The sequence below is a fragment of the Acomys russatus genome, chromosome 25 (genome assembly GCF_903995435.1).
Source record: "Acomys russatus chromosome 25, mAcoRus1.1, whole genome shotgun sequence".
Lineage (NCBI taxonomy): Eukaryota > Metazoa > Chordata > Mammalia > Rodentia > Muridae > Acomys > Acomys russatus.
In genome coordinates this window covers 41,270,879-41,294,689 of record NC_067161.1, presented here as the reverse complement: position 1 = coordinate 41,294,689, position 23,811 = coordinate 41,270,879, and the positions used below count along the sequence as shown (strand labels likewise).

Sequence of the window (23,811 nt, the reverse complement as noted above, 5' to 3'; positions counted from 1 at the left end):
CACCAGGCTCACTGGCCCACAAGCTTCTGGGAGTCTCATAGCTGCCTCCTACACTGCTGGGAGTACTAGGGCCACAGGTATGCACACTTGGCTTGTACTAGGGCTGTAGACATGGGCTTTTACATGGGCTCTGGGGATTAGAACTCAGGTCCTCACACTGGGTGGCAAGTGCTGTATCTACTGAGCCATCTCCCTAGTCTGTCTAAAATATTTTAAAACTCCCTATAGGCCAAAAAATCATTCTAAATATGAAACAAACAAAAATCCCTACATATCTGAGAGTCAAATGTATCCTTCTGTCAACTTTCAAACTTATGGTTGAATACAGTTAACACCCTCCGCAGAACATAGTTAGGAGGGTCCTAAGAACTAAATTGTGGGGGACGTGAGGTGTATTACTAAGGCCCATGTGTAAGGACAGGGCTAAGAAAAGGAGGGTCAGGAGCATGTGGGACCAGTCACTAATTCTGCTTCCCAGGAGACTCCCCGCCTCTTTATGTGAGTCCTCTGCCAGGAATGACAGTGGTCTCCTTGAAGCCTTTTGTGCTTCAGGCAAACTCATGCACATGATAAGGCATCTGTCTGTCTGTCTATCTGTGTGTATGTGTGTGTGTGTGTGTGTGTGAGTGAGAGAGAGAGAGACAGAGAGACAGACACAGAGAGGGAGCGTACTCAAGGCTAGCTGGCCCTTGAGCTTCTGGAAGAGTCTATCTCTGCTTGCCATTTTCAGTAGGAGTGCTGAGATTACAGCAAGCAGTACACTACCACATCTGATTTGCTATGTAGGTTTGGAGGACTGAACTTAGGTCTTCAGGCTGTCAAGGCCAGTGCCTTTTCCCAGCTGAGCCATTCCCTGCCCCGGGACCAGGTTGCTGAAGAAAAATCAGGTCCATGGTATTCCTTAGCACCTCACCAAGACCTGCAATTTAAAATGGATTAGGAATTCTGGGCTGGGAAGATGGTAAAAAGCACTTGCTGCACAAGCCTGACAACCTGAGTTTGAGCCCTGGATTCTACAGTGCAAGGAGTGAACACACACACACACACACACACACACACTCACACACACACGACAGAGACAGAGAGAACTTAACAAAGGACTCCACTTGTCCTAGCCATGGTGGCAATGGCTTGGGATCTCAGCTTCTTGGAGATGGAAGCAGGAGAACTCCAAGCTCAAGGCCTTCATGGGCAACTTAGTAGGACTTCTCTCAAGAGTAAAAAAAGTCTCTGATACCTAAAACTCTCTCATTTTGGGGCTGTTGCCTTTGTTAGGCCTTACTGATCAACACCCACTCCCTTCCCCAGTTCTAACACACAGCTTCCCCTTGGCCAAATGACCCTCTAAGATAACTGTCAAGGCACCTCCCTCGCCTGAGGTCCTTCCTCCCTCCACTGCTCCCCAGCTAGACTCCAACTGCTTCTCAGTCTACACTGCTCTTTTTTTATACTTTTTAAATTAATGTATTCATAATACATCTCAATTGTTATCCCATCCCTTGTATCCTCCCGTTCCTCCCTCCCTCCCGCTTTCACCCTACTCTCCTCCCCTATGTCTGTGACTGACTCTATATGATCATAGGGTATCAAGTCTCTTCTTGATAGCCTGTTATCCTTCCTCTGAGTGCCACTGGCCTCCCTATCAAGGGGACATGGTCAAATATGGGGCACCAGAGTTTGTGTGAAAGTCAGTCACCGCTTTCCACTCAACTGTGGAGAATGTCCTGTCTATTGGCTAGATCTGGGTAGGGGTTCGATGCTTACTGCACATATTGTCCTTGGCTGGTGCTAAAAAGGATCATGATGAGTGAGTTAACCCAGAAGCAGAAAGACTCAAATGGTATATACTCACTTATAATTGGACACTAGCCCAAGGGGCATGTCCCATGAAAGTCTTCACTTACCAGGAAATTGGGATAGATGTGAGGACATGCTATTGGGACTCTAGGTGAGAGAAGTATGGGAGAATGGAGAAATAGAAGGATCCAGAGGGACCTAGAAACCTATAAGAAGAACATGATGGGCGGATCTACACTGTTTTTATCATAGCTGCTGTCTTCAAGTCCTCACCCCACTTCTGCTCTGGTTTGTCTAATGAGCAAGTGGGGCCTGGTATCCCATGTCCCTTACTCACCCCCAACGGTGGCACCAGGAAATAACCCAGGGTCCAGAGAAGCAGAGTGTGGGCTAAATTTATCCCTAAAGGTGAATGGTGTGTGTTTCTGCTTCCTCACCATCTCTTCCAGGAGAGAGACTCGGCTCAGCTTTTGAGGAAGGGAACATGTGTTTCCTTTTACTCACCCAGAGTGTCAGAAGTAGCACTCAACGCATCAAGTCCACTACCACCAGCCATCTCCCTCCCCTGAGCTCCCTTCAGTTGCTCAGTCCAGAGCCTGTAAGTCTTTACAGAGGTTCAGCATTTCAACTTTACATTTTGACCATTTCTTTGTGCTCCAAGGCTGTAAAGGATCTCAAGCATGACTCAATACACCCCACTGCGTCTGTTCCAGCTCCTCTCATTCCTGTTCTCTTTTTGGTGTTTGTTATTTGGAGACAGAAATTTTCAATGTGTCCTGGGACTTACTATGTAGTCCATGCTGGCCTCAACTCACATCAGTCCTCCCAAGTGTCGAGGTCACACACAGCATGCTCTGGCATGCCCAGCAATTCCTAATCTTGTGAGTGGGTTAGAAACTCTCTGAGTTGCATGTCTTTTGGATGGGTATGTCCATTCTCACTCTAGATGGGAGGAGTCTGGCCTGAGCTCTACCAGAGCCGTATGAGTATGGTAAAGTCTAGGCCTGTCACATGCAGGCATCACTATCTGCATAATCATAAAGAACTTAATATTCACTGCCTTCAGTTATCTTCCGATCACCCCAGGAAAAGGAGGACTCTCCAAATGTGGTAGTGAGGACAGAGCTTAAGGACCACACATTCAAGAACATGATACACAAAGTCCCTCAACAGCATTCTTTCCCTTGGTTCTTCCAAAATCCCAGTGTTCTGGTAATCCTCCCAGCTTGAGCATCAGTGATAATACAGTAGAGTAAGGAGTAGAAAGTGAGAGGTTAGGAGAGCAGTTTGGGACAGGGAGGACACTAGTGAGATCAGAAATGCTAAGCAACAGTCCAAGTGACATACCATACCTAACTGCACCATGGGGTGTGTACGTGCATGCGAGCATGTCACAGGATCAAACCTTCAACCTCCCCACGGGAGGCAAGCATTCTACAACATCCCTGGTCCTCAGGAATTAATTTTCAAGACAGGGTCTTATTATGTAGCCCTAGATGCCCTGGAATTTGCCATGTAAACATGGCTGTCCTGACGCTAACAGGGACCCACCTGCCTCTGCCTGCCAAGTGCTGAGATTAAAGATGGAAGCCATCACTCCTGACTCTTCTTTTTATTTTGAGACAGGGTCTCACTAAATTGCCCAGGCTAGCCTTAGACTTACAATCTTCTTTCCTCAGATTTCCAAATAGCTGGGATTTCATGCCTACCCCACCAGACTTAGCTGGAAATGTCTGTTTCATATCATTATGCAGTCATCTCTTGGAGGTCTGATACTCATCTTAGATCATATTTTGCGCATTATTGCGGCTTCTGTGCCTCCCATAGTACTGAGCAACACAAAGTAAATACATGCTGAGTGGAAGTCCCCACCTTAAGTTACCCAGGAGGAGACTGAGAGCCCTTCCTAAATGTTGTTCTCTGGCAGCTACCAAAGTGGGTTTAACCCTTCCCTGGCTTATTAGCCAGTATGTAACCTTACCTGCCATACTTCTCAATGTGACCAGCTAATTCAGAGCAGTAAATAATGTGAAAAAATTAAACAGTGCCGAGAATGCAGCATAGCATTAGAGGACTTGTCGACCATATGGATAGGGTTCTATCCCTAGTACCAAAACCACCACCAGCATCAACAGTAGCACCTGTTTTATAAATAATTCCCTCTAGGCCAGGCATGGTGGCATCTATAATCCCAGCTACTAGGGAGGCTGCGGCTGTGGGATTTCTTAAACCTGGGAATTTGATATAAGCCTTGGTAGCATTGTGAGACTTTATCTCTAAAAATAACATTAGTGGCAGACAGTGGTGGTACATGCCTCTAATCTCAGCACTCAGGAGGCAGAGACAGGGGGATCTCTGAGTTTGAGACCAGCCTGGTTAACAGAGTGAGTTCCAGGACAGCCAGGGCTACACAGAGAAACTGTCTTGAAAGCCAAAACAAGATAAAAAATAACAATACCAATCGAAAGAAACAATCCCATCAAATATAAAGGCTGGTCCTTTCAAATGACTCCCACTTGGTTGGGCCTTGGACACTGGGCCTTCTGCTTGTTGCCTGTGCTGCTGGCAGAAGGGACCCAGGAATCTCCAAGGTTCCCTGGCCCTTCTCTGGAGTCAGCCTTTCCAGAGTTCTAGGACAGCCCTGACCACTCAGCTCACTCAGGTAAGAAAGGCTTCAGCCCAGGGCTGAGTACTTTACAAGGTGGGAAGTGGCAAGGACAGGGAACATATGTGTCACAACCCTAGCATGCCAGGGCCAAGAGGAGTGAGGCTTGGGAAGGCCTGTTCAATGAACACATGAACAGAAGAAGGCATAGAGTGTTCTAGTCATCACGATCACCGTAGTAGCAGTACAGATAATACCACTGCCAACACTAACGATGCTGAGATGGGGGTGACCATGAATTCTAGGGGTATCTGATATAAGGGAGAGCCACTGTGCTGGCTCAGTGGGGCTGTGCCTGGTGCCATTTGGTGAAGTTGTGATCCCTGGCACATGGACAGAGACTTGGGCCTCAGGGGCCACTAGAGGACATGGACATTGCAGCTCCTCCACAGTGAGGGGAGACCTGGCACCCTGGCACAAGAGAAGGGAACTTACCAGCAGGTGCTTTTCCTCAAACCTGGCGACCTTGAGCTTGCCCTGGTCCTGGTTTTCCAGGATGGCCTCCTTTATGCACTCATTGAAGGTGCCTAGCTCCATCTTTCGCTTCTCCTGCTGCTTCAGGCCATACTCGAAAATGTTCAGGCAGATGATGACAAATTTGTCCTTGTACGTAAGCGGCTGTTAAGGAAGCTTGGGACTCAAGAGCAGGCCACTGGTACCATGACAAAAAATGTTGACAGTTGCTTGCAGAATGTGCCATGGGAACACCATGGAGGCTACTGGTGGTCCTTTTGACAGAAGAAACCAAGGAGCCAGGGAGATGGGGGTTTGCAATTTGGAGCATGAGTGGTGGTTATGGCATCTCTAGATGCAGCCTAAGGAACTCAGGAACAGGGATAAAGACCCCAGAAGAGAGTTCCGGAGGCCGAGGGGTCCAGGGAAGAGGTAGAAGCAGCCTGGCTGGGACAATGAGATAGAATACTTCCACCCCCACCCCCAACTCTGGTGTAGCACCCAGAAGGGCCTGCAGCTCATCTGAGCTGAGAGGAACTAGGTGGTCCAGGTTCAAGTTGTGGCTCTGATGCTGCTTCTGGGACCCACCCTAGCAAGTGACCTCTCTGGGCCTCAGTGTCCTTACCTCAGCTAAGGGCATGGAGGGACCCACCACAAAGAGTCCTTTGGAGGGTGGGTGTGGGGCACACAATTTTATTCCAAGAATTTGGGGGGCAGAGGCAGGGGAATCTCTCTAAGTCCAAACTAGCCAGGGTTACAACAGTGAGACCTTGTCTCAAACAGAACGAAAGAGGCCTTAGGAAGAGTCCTGGGGCTCAGGCAGGTAAAACCCATAGGACCCTGGGGATCATGTATGGATGTGTTCAGGAGATCAGATGCCTTTCCACAAATCCCACAGCTCCACGGTGCTTAAGTTAAGAGCTTAGGTCCCCAAGAGGGGTGGCCAACAAGGTAGAAGCCCTGAGTCACTCTCTTCCTAGTGTTTGGGTTCTGGGTAGATACCCACTGAGAAAGTTGTCAGTTTTGACACAGCCACTAATGTCTACCTAGGCTCTGCTGTTAGGAGCTCACCAAAGCTGCCCAGAGCAGCTGGGAGGGCCATGGATGAAGGCTCTGACACAGGAACTGTCTATGGCAGGAGTCATCACAGGGTCAGCCAGCTATATGCTCTCACATGCCCAACCCAGGAATAGTCCCTGTGATGCAGGAAGAGGACCAGCTGCACCCACCCCATGACTGCTGCTGGCTCCATGGCACCCACCCCATGGCTGCTGCTGGCACCATGGCACCCACCCCATGACTGCTGCTGGCGCCATGGCACCCACCCCATGGCTGCTGCTGGCACCATGGCACCCACCCCATGGCTGCTGCTGGCACCATGGCATTGCACAACGCCACAGCTTCTCATTCCTGGGGAATCCTGACCTTTCCCAAACTGCAATTCTAGTTTCACATCTTTTGCCCAAATAACACTTCATTTATTAGAGATTTATCTCTGTATTTTTTTCTGGAGGCTAACACCAGTGTTAGCAGCTCCACAGACCTATCTGGGACTGGCTGTCTCAACTCCAAGGCCTCAGCTCCAGAGCGCCTCATGTCCTGGAGGTACAACAGTCCCCACCCCCGCATCTCCCACTTACCACTGAAGCCCATGGTTTGGTTGCCATGACCACTGCCACCATGTATGACAAGTACTGACTACATATTTGGCTCTGACCAATTAGGGGACAAATGCAAGCTCTTAGGGCCCGCAGATAAGTGATCCTGTACAAATGATTTAACCTCTGGGGTTACTAATGGCAGCCACCTGGGTGTGGGGGTGCTTAAGGGGATGTAGAGCAAGAACTGTAATGTAGCCAGTGGAGATTCTTGATGGAGAAGTGTACTCCCACCTGAGAAAGTCCAGCATGCCAGGCATGACAGACCAGCCAGCCCCTGTCACTCAGTGTGCCACTGGGACTCTAGAGAGCACTGTCCCCCAAAGCCTAGCTGGTTTGGCTGGAATGGGCTTTTGCATATATATAGCCAGCAGAGATTTAACTACCAGGGTCTCACATGAATGATGGGGAAACAGAGTCAAAAGAGCTTGCCCAGGGAGTAATTGCAAGCTGGTAGTAATTGGGCCAGGTCTGCACCCTGCACGCAAAGAGGCAGCAGTGACCCAGAAAGGATATGCCTCAAGAAGCTCACCAACACCAGGCAGGTGTGACAGCTTGTTGCCCTCCACATCCTCAGCATACATGCTGTCAAACAGGAAGGCGCCGTCCAGGTGCTCAATGAACGCCCTCTGTGGATTCAGATACCCAGACTTGGTGACTCAGAGCCAGGCTCCTGTGAGGCCTGAGGCAGCCAAGGATTCCTGAGGGAGACACTGCACCTGAGCTACAGCCCTCCCTCCCAGGAAGGGTGTGTGTGTGTGTGTGTGTGTTTTCCAGTGTTCCAAGCACAGGGGGGGATATGTATAGAGTGCAGACTGCAGGTTGTTTCCAAGAAGCAGCCTGCACAGAGGGCTGACGCTGGTGGTAGGGAGGCCAGTAGGGCATAGGCACAAATGGAGGGCCAGGGACAGCCTCTTCAGGTGTTGGGGTAGGGAACGGGCACTGGGCTGGCACAGAGCTGCCTCCGCAGATTGTGATAGAGGCTGAGCAAGGCAGGGGGCACTGTTAGGTCCCGTGGCTGCTTTATGAGTTTTGGGAGTCTGGGGATCCCTGTGGATCTTTGTTTCATGTGACCAGGGCACTCTCGTGCTGCTTCTGTGTCCAGGTCGGGCCAGTTGTCTGTGTGGTACCTTGTGCTCCGCCAGCTTCTCCCGCTGGGCCTTCTCGCCGTCCAGCCGGGCCTGTACCTGGGCCTCCCGGTGCTTCAGCTCGTCGATGCTGTACTGATGCCGTATCTTTGCCATCTCTTTCTAGCCAGGAACAGGGACGGCACTGTTACCAGAGGATATCCAGCCCCTCCCGCCACACACCCTGGGGCCTCCTAAGCATGGCCAGTGTGTTACAGGGTATCTTTTGTAAAAGCTAGGCAAGCATGAAGCCCTGGAGATGAGAATGCCTAATTCTTTCCAGGCAGCCTAAGCCTAGGGTATCACAGAACTGGAGGTGCCCTGAGAGCCTCCCCTGAGGCAGCCTGAAGTGCCCCTGGCATGCTGTAAGGAGCGGGGCGGGGGAAGGGGTGCAGCTTCCCCTTCCTGGATTCTCAGCACCAGTGTGAGATCAGGCAGTGCAGCTGGAGGGGCGTTCTGGCGCTCCCTTGCCAGAGCTCTGCTTTTTCTCAATGTTTCCTCATTATTTAGTTTCAATCATGGAAGGACATGCAGGCCACGTGTGCTGCTGCCCTCGATGGGAATTTCTGAGTATCCAGGAGATCATGCAGATGCTAGGCTGACCGGTGATTCCTTCCAGTGCTGAGAGTATAACATAAGATCTCACACATGCTAGGGTACACGCCAGGCTCTGAACCTTAAGGTGTATGCCAGGCCCCTAGCCCCTGTCCTGTGCTTTTTGAAGGGCATAATACACCCAAGCATGTTGTCTTTCATACCAGCACCTAAAGCTCAGCTTCTCAAGCTGACAGTTGCTATCTGATATTGGATGGAGTAAGTGAATGGGGCCCTTTGGGAGAGCAGCCAGTGCTCTTATCTACTGAGCCATCTCTCCAGCCCCTCACACTTGGCTTTTTAATGTGAATTCTGGAGATCAACCGTGTGGCAAGCACCTTGCTAACTGAGCTATCGCCTTTAATAAATGATAAAATTCTATGTGCACCAAAAAATTGTTTTAAAATATATTTATTTATGATTTATTATCAATAACTTCCATTTGCATACCTATTCACCCACAGTCATGTAAGTTTTCTCAGGCAAAAAAGGGTTTATGAGAAGAAAACGGTGTAAGAGCCCGGCTCTGAGGATGAGACCAAGGCATTAGTTGGTGCTTGTTTGCTTGGCTGGTTTTTAGTTTTCTGAGACAAAGCTAGAGTAGCCAAAGACTGCTTGAATCTAGCAATCTATTGATCTTCCTGCCTTGGTTTCTTAAGATTTGAGGTCACAGGAATGTCTCACCATATCCATTAGATTTAAAAATCACAGAATCTCAGAGCCAGGTATTATATACCTGCAATCTCAGCATTTGGGAAACTGAGGCAGAAGGATCAGGAGTTCACAGTTATTCTTGGCTATACAGTGAATTCAAGACCAGCCTGGATTGTATGAGACTGGTCTCAAAAACACAAACAACACCCAAAGAACAAGAGGAACAACTCAGGCTCGTACTGTCACAGGAGAGCCTGCTGCCAGTGAGGTGGGAAGCAGCTCTCTAACTCTTCCTATTTCTGTGAACAGTGGGAGACTAGACTTTGAAAACCAACTTGCCCCTCAGGGCAGGGCTCTCTGTGTAGGCTGCAGAGGATCAGGGCAGACACTGGGCTAGACGTCCTCTCTGTCCAGGTGGCCTTTCCTGATACCTCCTAAATCCCTCAGTGTGCCAAATATAATATAGGTTCCTCTTTCTCAGCAAAGGCACCAACTTCCTGTGGGAGGAACCCGGCAGATCAGCAGCCTTTGTGCTTCCAGGCACCTAACACTTCCTAGTTCTGCTGCTGAAGGCCTCACACACTGAACCATACGCTCAGGGGGAGCAGTTGGAGAAAGGAACTCACTTAGGGCAAGGGAGAGGGGACAGGGGTAGAAATAGAGGGGAACCCCCTCTACACTCCCCACTCTATAGTTGGCCCAGCTTGGGGTTGAAAGACCAACTTCTTGGGGCCAACTCCCAGATTAACCATATTGTCTGGGAGACTCTAAGTGATTCATTTCCCTTCTGTGCCGGTGGCTGTGTGCTTCTAGAAAGATGGGCATTGGGCTGGAGAGATGGCTCAGTGGTTAAGAGCACTGCCTGCTCTTCCAAAGGACCCAGGTTCAATTCCCAGCACCCACATGGCAGCTCACAACTGTCTGTAACTCCAAGATCTCACACTAACACACATAAATTAAAATTAAATAAATAAAAAATATTTTTAAAAACATATTTAAAAAAAAAAGAAAGAAAGAAAGATGGGCATGAGGATAGGGCCCCCACATCTTGGAGTGACGATCGCTATGGGATTGCTCCCAGGCTTATGCAGGCTTGTGTTAGGTCTGGCCCTGCCACCAGCTCAAGAGCAGGACAATTTACTGTTCTTCCTTTACTCGCCTGAAAGTCTTCATCTGGAAAGCAGCTGTCTGGTAGCCCTGGGGGTAGCCCTGGTGTGTAGAATGGGCCTGGACCCAGAAACTTGCAGGAAATAAGCCTTGGGAAGCCACTGCCTGAATGGCTGTGGATAGTTGGGGAAAGGGCTCAGCCAGGAAACTGTCATCTCTTAGCCATGGACATTCTCACCGTCTCATGAGACCCTGGGCCCTAAAGAGTGTATAGCCGAACCGGGACCAGAAACTAGACACTTACCACCTGCTCATCGATACGCCGGAAGTCCAGGTACACGAGGTCAGGGAGATAGGCGTAGATGAACATCTTGTAGTCCTCTGACTTGGTAAGGGGGTTCCCAGAGAGGCTGAGTGTCCGCAGGCAGGTGAACTGGCGCAGGTAGATGATCTGGGAGTGGGAAGCAGAGAGGCTTTTTTTTTTTTTTCTGCCACAGAAATGGAACCACACACAGCAGCTTCTCCCCTCTACTTCGTCCCTGAGCCCACAGCCTGACCAGGGCGCCTTCCACACAGACCGGTGACGGCTTGTGTCTTCTGAGCCAGACTCCAGTCCCGAGAGCAGCCACAAGCTTTCAGAAGAATCAAGAGAGCTCAAATCCTAGCTGTGGGGTTTTGGACAGATGATCAGCCTAGTGTGTGAGCCTTGATTCTCTCCTCTAGAAAATGCCCGGAATGATATTGGGTGTCATCAGTGTCATGAAGGCCACATAAAAGAAACTATGAAAAGCAGTCAGCAGTGTGCACAACACCCACTGGGTGAGTGATCACTTAGAATAGGGTGACATTTCAGACAGTAACCCACATGGTGGTCTCAAGTCCCTGTCAAGTGGAGCTGGACTGCTGTCATTGGACAACAGCAAGCAGAACACTTCACTGGATGCTGTCCATTCTTCCTTTCCTTTTTTTGATTGTTTTGTTTTGTTTTTTGTTTTTTGTTTTGGAAACAGGGTTTCCCTGTGTAGCCTTGACTGTCCTGGACTCACTTTGTAGACCAGGCTGGCCTCGAACTCACAATGATCCGCCTGCCTCTGCCTCCCGAGTGCTGGGATTAAAGGCGTGCGCCACCACTGCCCAGCTGTCCATTCTTCCTATGCTTTGGTTTTAGCAAAATGGGAAAATCAACCGCTTGGCAGGTGCTGGCATGACAGCATCCTTGAAGCACAGACACTGCACTGTGTGCTGGACAGGAATGGGTTCCCATGGCCTCTGCATCAGTACCTGCCTCCAGACTCCTGTCTTGAGTCCCTCCTAGACCTCCTTCGATGATGGACAGTGAGATGGAAGTGTGAGCAAATAAACCCTTTCTCCTCAAGTTGCTTTTGGTCATGGTGTTTTATCACAGCAACAGACACTCTCAGTAAGACACCAGCCATGGAAGAACACAGAGAATACATTCCAAGAATCCAAAGGCCCGGAGGCAGCAGAGGCTTGGCACAGCCAGCAATGGGACTGAGCCAAGGTTGCTGCAGAGTGGTGGGGAGGGGACAGGTGGAAGGACAGGGGACACATGGGGAGTCAGTATCAGAGGCTGGTTCCTGGAAGGCACGGAGGCTTTCAGGCAGGAATTTAGAGGTGTTCTGGGACCAGCAGAAGCCACTGGAGTCTTGTATATAGAGGAAGGCAGTATCTGGTCTACTTTCCCAAAGACCTTTTTGTTTTGTTTTTTCAAGACAGGGTTTCTCTGTGTAGCCTTGGCTGTCCTGGACTTGCTTTGTAGACCAGGCTGGCCTGGAACTCATAGCGATCTACCTGCCTCTGCCTCCTGTGCTGGGAGTGCTGGGATTGAAGGTGTGCGCTACCACCGCCTGGCCCAAAAGATCTTTTAAGAGCCCCCTTTGCAGGTTTTAGCCTCAGAGAGAAAAGGTTGCTGACAAAATGTGTGCTATCAGGTAAGAGTGAGCAGGCCGCCCCTTCACTGCGGGGGTGGCGGGGGTGGATCTGTAAATAGTTCAGGTACACAAGAGAAGTTTGGGAAAGATGCACAATGCCCTCTGACCTAGCAGCCCTACCCCAGGAGTTACCTTACAGATGGGCTGCTGCAGATGGAGGCAGCCCTGCCCCACTGCATCCTGGTCACAGACACATGCTATGCCCTGCATGCAATGGCACCTGCCACCCCATGATGGAGTGATCCAGCAGAGGGTGGCTCCCCTCTCTGTGACCCCAATATCCATGCTGAGTGCTGACTGGAGAAGAGAGGGGCCAGTCAAAGGCAGGTGCCTGGAGGACAGCTGGACCAATGTGACAGTCACACATGTTTATTCACAGCATGCCTGGAGGGTTACCCAATGGAACTTAGAGGACTCTTATGTGCTAGGAAGAAGAAATAGAACTGATATGAACGTGGCTGGGTGTGGTGGTGCAGCACTTGGGAGCCAGAGGCAGGCAGACTGCTGTGAGTTTGAGGCCAGCCTGGTCTACAAAGTGAGTCCAGGGCAGCCAAAGCTAACACAGAGAAACCGTGTCTTGAAAAACCAATAAATAAACAAAGAAATAAATAAATTCCTGATTGTTTCATGGTTAGGCCTGCTGTATGTGTAGTTTATTTTATTTATGTGTAATAATATAAATGTATATGTTAAAAAAAGAAAAAAAAAAGAAATAAAACTGAGGCTTCTGTGCGCCGAGTTAAGATTACTTGTCTGTGTTTTTAATGCAATCAGAGTGTACTAAAATAAACCTAACAAGGGGGCTGGAGAGATGGCTCAGAGGTTAAGATCACTCACTCCTCTTCCAGAGGTCCTGAGTTCAATTCCTAAAACCACATGGTGGCTCACAACCATCTACAATGTTATCTGATGCCCTCTTGTGGCCTGCAGGTGTACATGCAGGCAGGGCACTGTATACATAATAAATAAATAAATATAAAAAACAAACCTAACAAATAAATAAATTACAAGACACTGTGTAGTTAGATGCCAAAGAAAAAGGAAAGACTCACAGAAAAGATACTTAGCTTTGAAGCCAGTGCCAATCAGGCTTCTCTGGGTTAAGCCACAAAGAGGAATATTGTCTGGTTAGGTGAAGAGGATCCAAGGTCCCTAAGGTCTTCAGAATGCAGCCAGGCCTGGGGACCCCTGGCCTAGATATCTCGGATCTCCTGCAGGCTTTTTTTCCTGGTGTGTGGGGGGGTGTCTCTGGCCTTTTCTTTGGAGATAGGCTATATGTACATCTAAAGTACTGACAAAGAACTTGGTACCTAGCACGCCACTGGAGAGAGCAATGACGCGTCATCCTGCCCAGGTGCTGCAGGGCATCATGGCAAAATACTAAAGGCTTTGGCTGGGAGTGGGGCATCCTGATTCAGCCTCTATACCTTCTCTGTCCTTTTTTGTCTAGGTGGGAAGACCTCAGCTCTGCTAGTTTTCAGTGTCCCACAGGATGATGATTCACACTGAGATCTGGGGTTCAGGACATGTTAACGCAAAAGCTGATGCTACATGTTCAACAGCAAAGTTTGAGGCTGGAAGCTGTGTCAGTGGTACAGCATGGACCTTGCATGTTCAAGACCTAGGATTACATCCCTAACAGTGCTAAAACACAAATGAATTTCTAAAAAGAAAGAAGGAAGGGGGGAAATCCTTGTTGCATATAAACAAGGATGAACAGCCCTGAACAAATGCTAAGGATGGCCAAGCCCAGAGGTGTAAGACATCTATATCCCTGAAGTCTATCGATAAGCTCTGACTCTGCTACGCCATTAATCACACCATCAAGTGTCCTTGTTTGTGGCAGATGCTTGGTTTACTTCTGGCTTCAGCTGGGACAGGCTTTTCCTGACAGCACTCCACCTCGCCATCTTCTGTGTCAGTAAGGTCTCCAAGGCCCCAGAGCCCCACCCACAGGCTGGGAAGGAGCTAATCTCCACAGAGTGAGCCTAGCTGTTTGGGGACAGACTTGAAGATCAGTGTGTCAGGCAGGCTCCAGCAGTCAGGGAAGTCACCTCTGGAAGGCATTCTGAATATTCCTAAAGCCCAGTAGAATCAAGTCCCCACAGCAACAACCCCAGCAGCACCCAATGCTGGCTTTCCCTCTCCCCACTGGCTGACTCTAGTTTCCAGAAGTCACCTCTCAGGTAAACCACTTGCACCCAAGTACCTGGCTGAGCTTTGCTTCCAGCCAGCTTTCTGTTTCTTTCAGGCAGGGCCTCTTAGGTGGCACTACCCTCGGATCAACCATTCCCACGCCCCCCCCTCAAGGCTCCCCTTACTGTGGTGCATTTCCTTCCTTCTTCCCTGCCCCGGACATGCCAGAGCACAAAGCCTCCCTGCTGACAAGATCTCTGCTGCCAGGTTGCCTGCACACCCTTGACTTCCACACAAGCTTTCCCAGGTGCCTCCCTAGCTTCTGCTCACTCACCTCCTAAGAAGCATCCTTCTTCGGCTGGATGGAAGGTTCTCCCTCTGTGTGTCTCTGTCTCTCTCTGCTTTTTTGAGACATGGTTTCTCTATGTAACATTGGCTGCCCTGGAACTCCATCTGTAGACCAGGCTGGCCTCTGCCTCAGAGTGCTGGGATTTAGGGCATGTGCCGCCACCACCCAGGGGGCTCTCATAGCTTTCAAGGAGCTGGAGTCAGGTTGACACTTGTCTCTGACCTTCTCTCAGCAAAGATATGAGCCACAACAGGCTTCTGTGTGTTAAGAACGGGGTCCAGCCAGGCGTGGTGGCGCACGCCTTTAATCCCAGCACTCGGGAGGCAGAGACAGGCAGATTGCTGTGAGTTCGAGGCCAGCCTGGTCTACAAAGCGAGTCCAGGACAGCCAAGGAAGGCTACACAGAGAAACCCTGTCTGGAAAAAAACAAAACAAAACAAAAACAAAAAACAAACAAACAAAAAGAACGTGCTCCAAAGCTGAGTGCACACCTATAACCCAGCATTCAGGTGGCAGAGGCTGGAAGGCCATGATTTTCAGGCTTCCAGTGGGGTGCAGAGGGGGAGGGAGGAAGGGGTGGGGAGGGGGGAGACAACCTGCTCCAGCACCAAACACTTTTCCTTATCACCTCTCCTAGAGCTTGGGCTGGTGGGTTCCTGGTGCCTCTCTGACAGGAGAGAAAACTTAGACATGGAAAGCGTGCACCTCCCTTGGGCTTAGATCTCTGTGTCTGACATACAAAGTGAACTTCAGAGACTGTGCTGCCTCTAGGGTTTGGCTTTGATAAACAAACTGGGCAATTCCTTCGTGCCTTGACTCACTCACTCTGTTCGTGTGAGCCATCTCGGTGCATAGTTGATACCGAAGCGAGACCAATTGATTAATGTCTGTGGAAACGGAGTCTGGAAGGGTTATCAGACAGCCCTGGACTGGCTGTGGCTAAGCTGGAGAAGCTACAGAGCCACCTCTGACAGCTCTCAGTAGTTGTCACCAGGGTATCAGGGTGTGTGCCGCTGAGTGTATCTCCCTACTGTGAGCCCACTGTGGTGTGTTCTGAGGCAGCCTACCTCCCATCTTCCATCACATTGACACATTTTGGTACCTAGATTGTCCTCCTATCCTCTGCAGGGTTTGTGTCACTATTATTTGGGACACTGACTTCCTGTTACTTCTGTCTAGATGATGTGGGTACTACTGGTTGCCCCAAAAAGGACCACACATTGCTATCTCTGTCTCACTAGGCATAGGACAGACGCCCCACATCTAATATGTTTTTCACTTCAGCAGAGGTTGTCATGTGAGCATGAGACTCAGGGCAGGAATAGGACCACAGCTGAAGCCACATAACCTGGGACCCAGAGATAATTTTGCTGTATTAAGCATGGTCTTTCAGTATCACCACAGACCTTTGTTCTGGCACAGCCCAAGGCCCTGTGGTATCTGTGGCGTGGGTCCCCAGGCCTGGTGGTACTCACATTCATTATGTTGCTAATCTGGTTGTTGCCCAGTGATAGCACCTGCAGCTTCACCAGGCCTTCTAGAGAGTCAATCTTGGAGATCTGGTTGTTGGACAAGCTCAGGTCCTCCAGGTTGACCAGGGTGTCCAGTCCCTCAATGGTCTCGATGTTGTTGAAGGACAAATCTGAAAAGGAGGAGGACCCTGAGGGTGCTGGCCAATCTTATATCAGCTTGACACACAAGCTAGAGTTAGCTGAAAGGAGGGAGACTTAATTGAGAAAATGCCTCCATAAGATCCAGCATAAGGCATTTTCTCAATTAGTTATTGATGTAGGAGGGTCCAGCCCACAGTGGTTGGTTCCATCCCTAGGCTGGTGGTCTTGGGTCCTGTGAGAAAGCAGGCAGATCAAGCCAGGGGAGCAAGCCAGTAAGCAGCACCCTCCAAGGCCTCTGCATGAGCTCCTGCCTCCAGGTTCCTGCCTTTTGAGTTTCTGTCCTAACTTCCTTCAGTGGTGGACTACAGTGTGGAAGTGTGAGCCCAGTCAACCCTTTCCTCTCCGACTTCCTTTTGGTCATGGTGTTTTGTGGCAGCAATAGAAACCCTAACTAAGAGAGAGGGGTTTGAGGATACACTGTTTTGTTTCAGGACCATCAGGTTGCTGAGAGCTCTTGGCAACGACACTTAGCTGAGGAGCTGACTCACTGCTCAGGGACCCCAGGAGCATTAGATGGACTCTTTCTGCAGCCTCCTGTCTGTCATTTACCCAGTTCTGTCATCTCCCCTCTGACTGAGAAGTCTTCTTAGCCCTGTTGGTTCTCAGATGAAAACACTGAGGCGTGGCTCTAAACAGGTGTGCTTGAGGGTCAAGGGTGGGGCTGTAAGATGGCCTTTCCTCTATATTTGAGAACATTCTAGCAAGACTCCTTCCCATCTGCTTAGCCTTTCCATCTACTAAGTGTTCATATGCATGTTCTCTGACAACGCCTCTGGGTGGTAGTTCAGAATCCTTCTCTTTGATCATGTCAGGAGAGTAGTGTGGCTAATATTCAAATCTCCCTCTGGGTAAGTAGGCAAACAGGTGCCCTTGTAAGATCCACGGCTTAATTCCAAGGGACAGGTTGGTCTGATGGCTTCTGGGTATTGGGTACTTCTCGGAACCTAGGCTGGCTTGGGCATCCTACTGATTTCACCCCCTATAGAATCAGATCATTCCCAGCCACGCAGACGGACCCCAGAAGCCAGGAACCAGCACTAACAGGTACAGCCAAGGTGCCTGAGCCCTGGGCCCTGCAGTTGGAAGACTCAGCTCTGTCTGCTTCTGCCACCCATAGCATAGAACTCTGTCTGGCTAGTCAGCCTCTTGGAGCCTCAGGGCTGCCTCTATGAAGTGGTCCTTTGAGCCCATTAGCGGGCTTACTGAGGCTCCCAAGGTCAGTGCAGACATGATGAGAGTGTTTTGCAGATTGAGAGCTGTATTGATGACGGCCATGGAAGCCTGGCAAGATGGAGGAACATGCTTTGGGATGAGGCAGGAGTGGGGTTAGCCTAACCATCTGATGCTTGGCCATGCTTCTCTGAGCTTCACTTTTCCATCAACTTGGATAATAACAGCCTTTGAGCATCTCGTAGGACCATTGTGGGGGCTAAATAAGATGTCTCAAAGGAGCTCTAAGCCTGTCCTCTTCCGTCTTTTAGACGTTCCCTTGTCCCTCACTAGATGGGGACGTACCCAAGAGGCCAAGCTCCCAGTGACCTTGGCAGTGAAGCCAAAAGTACTAGAATCAGACCGAGATTGACAAGGGAGGTTATGGCCCTCACTTAACTTGTCACCTTGGCTTGTTCTCTGTGATGGGGCTAGTGTGTGAAACAAGCAAACTCATATAAAGTGCGAGCAGGCCACAGGCAGCACATGGCTATGCACTGTGCTCATTATAATGGCCAGCTGTCCACCCGAGCCTATGTAAAATGCCAGTCCAGAGCTGCCCCTGTGCCCAACAGCCTGAGAGGCTGGCAGGTGGGCTGGAATAGTCTGTCTAGTATGGTAGCAGCACCTCTTTGTCATGCTTTGCCCAGCAGAAGCCCCAAGCTTTTTAACAAACTGTCACTTTCTTGCTCCTAATGGACTGAGCATTTCTGCTACGCCTGGGCTAACAACAGGCTGGCAGCCAAGTGTCACTGCGATGATTTTGCAGGAAGGCAATGGGTGTCCTTGGCAGCAGGGGGTGGCGGGGGGAGGGGAGGGAACCTGTCTTTAACAGAGGCAGACACAGAGCCAAGCCTTACCCAGCCAGACCAGGTGAGTGAGGTTTTCCAGGCCCTCGATGCGCTCGATGATGTTGTTGTTCAGCTGCAGCTTCTGCAGGTTCTCAAACTGCCAGAGGTTGTCTATGCGGAGGATATCTGAAACAACCAGTATGCCCCCAGCTGCGAGCAAGGCGGGGACTGAAGCGTACTCATGCAGGGGCTCCATGCCCTCAAGTCACTCATGCAGGGGCTCCATGCCCTCTGCCTTCCCTAGAGCCCCCAGTGGAGGAGCGGGTGAGGGTGGGGCCACCGGCACTGTCCCCAGGGCCTCTGGGAAGGAGCAGAGAGGTCTTATGTAGCAGGGGCTTGCTAAGCAGGTGTCTGTGTGGAGGTGAGCCGCTGGGCCTGCTCAGGGTAGGAGACTCTCTCCCACTGCTCCAGGAGCTGCACTGGGCTCCCAAGGAAATAGGTTTACCTCGAAATGGGAGAAGCAGGGGCCAGCCTGGTGGGAGGGTCACTCAACTAGTTTTAGTTTTGGAGGGTCATTTGGTAACATTTTTTGGACTAGCTACCATCTGTGCCTTTTGACCTGCAACCAACTGTCTTTCTTTCTTTCTTTCACTAGGGTCTCACTATATAGTCCTGGAATTTACTATGTAGACTAGGCTGGCTTCAAACTTTACAGAGATCTACTGGCCTCTGCCTTCCAAGTGCTAGCATTAAAGGTGTGTGCCACCACACCAAGTAAGGATGTTTAAAAAAATATGTCTCCAGACACATCCTAGAAATATCTATAGGTATGTGAGCAGAAAAAGGCAGCCCCTGGGACAATCACTCACACAATAGAAAAGTGGAGCCCAGAAAGCTTGGCAGCAAAGAAAACCTGTTGTCCCAAGGACCCGCCCTGGCCATCTTTCCTTGGGCATGTCATATGGCCAGAGTTTGGTCTGTGTCACTGGAAGCAAGGAACATTCTGAATAGTACATAAATATAAATAAACCCATACCGCATATGTAAAACTTAGAGGTCAGTGGAACAAATGCAATGTCTCCCAGCTTTCCCCATAAGCCTCGAATAGCTATGCGGTTGTGTGCTCCTTTAAAATATATTTGCTTGCTGGGTGGTGGCACATGTCTTTAATCCCAGGGAGGCAGGGAGGCAGAAAGGCAGATGGCTGTGAGTTTGGTCCAACCTGCTCTACAAAGTGAGTCTAGGACAGCCAATGCTATACAGAGAAGCTATGTCTTGAAAAACAAAAACAAACAAACAAACAAATTTATATATATGTTTGCTCTTATACTTAGTCCAAAACTGAAAAAAATCCTTTATTTTTATTTTATATGTGTAAGTGTTTTGCCTGTATGCATGTGTGTTTACCATCTGTGAGCTGTGTGCAGTGCAGTGTTCTGTAGAGACCAGAAGAGGGTGTCAGATCCTTTGGAACTGGAATTAAAGACAGTTGTGAGCCACCTAGGAATTAAACCCAGGTTCTCTGGAAGAACAGCCAGTGCTCTTAACTGCTGAGCTATTGCCTTAGGCCCCTGTATTAGTTACAGGAGAACAGGACATACACACACATACATACATACATACATACATACATACACACATACATACATACACACACATACATTAACATACACACACATACATACATACACACACACACTACATACACACACATGCATACATACATACACACACATACATACCACACATACATACCCACTACATACAATACATACACACACACATACATACCATACAACATACATACATACATACACCCAAACCATACATACATACACACACATACATACATACACACATACATACATACACACACATACATACATACACACACATACATACACACACATACATACACACATACATACATACATACACACATACATACATACACACACATACACACACACACACATACATACACACACACACATACATACATACATACACCAACATACAAATACACACACAACATAGCATACATACATACACACAGACATACATACACCACAGTACATACATACACCACATAACATAACATACATACACATACATCCATACACACACATACATACATACACACACACTACATACATACACACATACATACACACCATACATACATACATACACACACATACATACACACTACATGCATACACACATACATACATACATACACATACATACATACACACATACATACATACACACACATACATACATACACACATACATACATACATACACACATACATACATCACACACACAGACATACACACACATACATTACTACATTACAGACACACATACAGACATACACACATACATACAATACACACATACATACAATACATACATACACACATCATACAGTACATACACATACACACACATACACACACACATACATACATACATACACACATACATACATACATACACACATACACACATACACACACACACACATACATACATACATACACACACATACATACATACATACACACACATACATACATACATTATATACAATGCATATACACATACTATATATATAGATGATTGATTAAATAAACAGAATGAACTATAATATATAAATGCAGGGTTATTAGAAGCGGCACAGGACAGGGAGGGGAAGGGGGAGTGTGTGTTGGGGGCTGGCGGGGAGACGGTGGGGAGGTTTGGGGGAAAAGGGAGAGAGAGAAGAGACCCTGGAACCAAAATATCTGGTTTGTATAGTGAATGTCTGGGAGAGGGGAAGCCCCGCCCCTAGGTAGAGGGCAGCCGCGCCAGCCACACCCTGCAGTAGGACCTAACATATGCGTCTAAACATATGTGCATACATATATATAGTATATATGTGTATATTATATACACACACACACACACGTATATGGTATATGCACACATAATATATATATATGCTTCTAAACTATATATAACACACATATGTACTAGGTATAGTATGTATACCATACACACATTTATACTATACTATATATAGGATACAGTAAAGATGTGAGAGTATTTTCAGTGACTACTAAGGCCTGGCATGGGGGTGCACACCTGCATCAGGAGGCTGGAGCGGGAGGACTGCTAGTCTAGCCTGGGACATGTAGTGAGATCACGCTGAGACTAGTGCTACAGGCGAGGCCATGCCAGGCGGCTAGCAAGTCCAGTGCCACCCAGCTTAGGGGAAGCCTGCTTCAAAGTGAGAAGTGAAGAGAACGCGCGTTGGGTGTGGTGGTGGTGGTGGCGGTGCAACTCTGGCTAAGAGCACCTGTTGCTCTTGCAGGTGACCCAGGTTTTGTTCCCAGCAGCCACGTGGTGCTTTACAACCACCTGGAACTTGGAACTCCAGTTCCAGGAGACCAGCGCCACCTGCTGGCCTCTACAAGCCTGGAGGATGTAGGTCAGTGGCAGAACACCTGTGTGGTATGCCAAGGCCCTAGCTTCAGTCCCCAGAACAAAACAAAATTCTCCTATGCAAGAGACAGGGCCTGTTGGTCAGGTTCTGAGATCCAGTGTGTGTGGGTGCTTGGCCGCCCTCACAGGCTGTAGGGGAGCTGGACCCTGTGATCTACCATTGCTTTCCCCCTGGGCTGGAATGGTACTTAATCTCCTCCATGTCCTCAGGCCAGGCAGCATAAGGATCTGTTGTTTAGGTCTCTGTTTGCTGCCAGATTTCCCAAATTGGTTTTGTCTCTGTTTCTGGGGTGGTGCTCAGTTCTGCCCAAGGCTCCTAGCTGCCTATTTCTGGTTTGGATTTTCCTGGCACCTACTGTGGCCCTGCTGTCTGAAAGGCTGAAACCCAGCTCTGATTCATCCTTGGCTAAGGTGGCTTCCAGCTGAGCCACTTTGGGTAGGTGGCTCCAGCACACCTGGACCTAGCTTTTCCTTAGGCAACAACAGATGATGTGGAAGGCCAAAATATGCCAGTGAACAACGATTTATCTGAGCCTTAGCTCCAAATGAACTTCCCACCAAGCTGGTTTAATCTTTCATACAGCCACCAAGTCCACTTCTGTGACCACCACTTTGGCAAGGCCAGCATCACTGTTCCCTGGGTCACAGTAGAAGCCCTGTTACTTCCTGCTTTCCTGGTGCCCTGCACGTAGCCAGCAGGGTGCTTTAAGAACTCAAGTCCCACCTTTTCCTGTTTCTACTCAGGACGCTTGTAGATCCCAACTCACTATGAAAGCCAAATACATTTCATTGTCCAAGGCAAGCACCTGCTGACAATATGACCTCCCTGGCCTGTCCCCATGTCCCCATACCGGCTTCCTCAGCAGATCTTTTCAGGCTGGCTCTGGCCTACTCACAGCCTTTCATGGTTGCTCTCTGTATCTCACATAACACACCCCCCTCACACCCGCCCTGCTCCCCAGATCTCCACACACATGGTTCCCTTCCTCATCTCCTCTAGGCTTTTTTTTTTTTTTTTGAGACAGGGTTTCTCTGTGTAGCCTTGGCAGTCTTGGACTCACTTCAGACCAGGCTGCCCTCAATCTCATATTGATCTGCCTCTCTGCCTCCTGAGTGCTGGGATTAAAGGCGTGTGCCACCACACCTGGCTCCTCTAAGCATTTAACTCTCACCTTCTTGGCAAGGCTCTGGCCACTGCAGAAAATACTGCACCCAACTCCAATTTCCTTTTTCTCAGTTCTTTGCTTTATTTTTCCTCACAGCACATACTGTCAGTAACAATCTAATATTCTGTCTTATTTGTCTCCCTCACATCAACTCCATAAAGGTAAGGCTCTTTGTCTTTTGGATGGTGCTGAATCGGAATGCCTGGAACAGCATCTGGCATCTCTTAGGCACTTGTTCCTACTGGCAGGATGCCCATTTGGTGGTGGGGGTGGGTGGGAAGGAAGTGGCAGAGCCATTCCTCCTCTCAGGGAAGCTGCCGCTCTGGATCACTCCCCGAGGCCATACCCAGGGAAGCCTGTGGACTTACACACGACCAGGTCTCCAGTGCTTGGTATGGAGCCCTGCATCTTTTGTGGTTGACCAAATGCCTAGGCAGCTGGGGCCTAAAACAGCAGGTCACTCTCTGAGACCTCATCTACTCAGAAAACAGAGGGCTCAAGATGCCCCACCTGTGGTGCCCGCACCACCGAGGTACCGAGTCGAGGGCGAGGTACTGAGGATTTAACTTACACGCGCGCACGCGCGCGCGCGCGCACACACACACACACAAACACACACATACACAGCGGGTCCTTCATGCTAAGAGAGCAGCAGCTGCAGCTGCAGCTGCAGCCGCAGCCACAGCCGCGGCAGCGGTTTATTATTCTCGTCTCCTTCAGAGTCCAAAGAGCCTTCTTATAGGCAGCAAAACAGGAATCCCCCTCCCAGGTGAAATCCCTCAGGAGGTGATTGTACACAGGAGGAAAAGTCTCGAGGAAGGGAGGGGTGCGTTCTCAGAGCAGTAAACATGACTAGCTAACCAAGATAAACACAGACATGGAAGCTGCTAGAAACAGGACATGAAACAGCAAGACAGGCAGGCAGCCCAGTGGGGCCTGGTTCCTACACCCACCTGCTCCTCCTTTCTTCTGTTCCTCTTTTTGGCA

The 23,811-nt window shown here is 49.2% G+C and overlaps 1 protein-coding gene across 1 annotated transcript in view; it reads right to left on the bottom strand.

The window, feature by feature from the left end:
• Positions 1-23,811, bottom strand: part of Drc3 (dynein regulatory complex subunit 3) — a 47,382-nt gene that overhangs the window by 17,000 nt on the left and 6,571 nt on the right. The window contains 6 exon segments of the mRNA XM_051167284.1: positions 4,898-5,072; positions 7,090-7,202; positions 7,704-7,823; positions 10,360-10,506; positions 15,968-16,134; positions 18,235-18,351. Coding sequence (XP_051023241.1) covers positions 4,898-5,072; positions 7,090-7,202; positions 7,704-7,823; positions 10,360-10,506; positions 15,968-16,134; positions 18,235-18,351 — 839 coding nt within the window.